Source organism: Pogoniulus pusillus, chromosome 7 (genome assembly GCF_015220805.1).
Source record: "Pogoniulus pusillus isolate bPogPus1 chromosome 7, bPogPus1.pri, whole genome shotgun sequence".
Classification (NCBI taxonomy): domain Eukaryota; kingdom Metazoa; phylum Chordata; class Aves; order Piciformes; family Lybiidae; genus Pogoniulus; species Pogoniulus pusillus.
In genome coordinates, this window is record NC_087270.1 from 5,682,536 (window position 1) to 5,683,963 (window position 1,428).

General features: G+C 41.7%; 1 protein-coding gene across 1 annotated transcript; it reads left to right on the forward strand.

The window, feature by feature from the left end:
• Nucleotides 1–212: 212 nt before the first annotated feature.
• On the forward strand, nucleotides 213–1,177 carry LOC135177097 (taste receptor type 2 member 9-like). The gene has a single exon (XM_064146763.1). It carries the CDS (start codon nucleotides 213–215, stop codon nucleotides 1,146–1,148), a length of 936 nt encoding a protein of 311 aa, XP_064002833.1. The 3' UTR covers nucleotides 1,149–1,177.
• The last annotated feature ends 251 nt before the right edge of the window (nucleotides 1,178–1,428 follow it).

Below are 1,428 nucleotides of genomic sequence, written 5' to 3' on the forward strand. Positions count from 1 at the left end.
CTGCTTTGTTTGTGTCACCCAACACAGCTCATCCGAGCTGCAATTCAAATCTTCATGACTGGCACCAGGTAAGGCAATACCCAGCACATTTCCATTCCTGCACCTGCCCTGCTCTGAATAGGAGCAGCACCAAAAGCAGCAGCACCAGCAGCTCTATAAAGCTCCTGCTCCCATAGCTGACCCTTGGCAAACAGCAGCTGACAACCTGGAGGATGGCAGCCTGCTCCTCTCAAGAGAACTTTAATGCCACCTCATACGATGCCATGGCTTTTGTCATCATCACACTTCAGACACTTGCTGGCACGTGGATAAATGGCTTCATTGTTTGTGTGCTCTGTGTTTCTTGGGTGAAAAAGAAGGTTTTTAACTCGAATGAGAAGATCTTGCTGCTTCTGGGATGCCTCAGAATTGGGGATTTGTGCATCACATGGCTGTATATGTTTTTTGCAGCAGTCTATCCCCACTGCTTCTATGTTCTCCCCATACCACAAATGTTTTCTGCCACTCGAATATTTTGTAATTCTTCAAACATGTGGGTTTCTGCCTCTCTTTGTGTTTTTTACTGTCTAAAGATTGCAAATTTCCAGCACACCTTCTTCATCTACCTGAAAGCAAAAATCGACAGGATTGTGCCATGGCTGTTTTTGGTTTCAGTGCTTCTGTCCCTGGTTATGAGCATCCTTTCCTACAACATCATCTACATGAACACCAATGCCACAACCTCAGCAAATTTGTGGAAACTGAGTATCAGAATGGAAGAACATTTATTTCCCACTTATTTTTTCATTGGCCTCATCTTAACAGCTGCATTCACAGCAGCCATCTTTTCTGCTCTTCTCCTTCTCTTTTCTCTCTGCAGACACAAGCGAAGGATGCAGACAAACTCAATGAGAAACCTCAGCATGGATGCCCATATCAAAGCCATCAAATCTATCCTGTCCTTCATCTTCCTTTACAGCATCAACTACATAGGAACCGGCTTGGCACTGATATGTGCCAATAAGATGGGATATCTTCCAACTTTTTTCATCTCAATATTTCAGTATGCTCTTGCAGTTCTTCACTCCCTTATTCTGATTTTCAGCAATACCAACCTGGAAAAGGCATTTCTAAGAACTCTGCCATGTGTGAAGTGGAGGTTTCATTAGGGATAGGAGCTGTGATAAGTGCTGGGGACCACTGAACCTTCAATATATGTTATATTGCAATTTGCTCTATAATTAATCACTTGAGCCACCAGTGTAGCAGATGCAGGTGTTCATTCTTTAATATTTAACTCAAGAAATCCTCATTAAAATTCCTTGAACTGATGAATGTACTATTGCTGAGATAATTTCATTATGATCATCCTTTGAGATGAGTTAAATGCAATAATAAACTTATTTGGATCTGATTTATGGGCTAGCTGTAAAAGGACAATAACAATAC

Coding starts and splice junctions, on each gene's coding strand:
- LOC135177097 (XM_064146763.1), top strand. CDS start 213: ATGGCAGCCTGCTCCTCTCAAGAGAACTTTAATGCCACCTCATACGAT.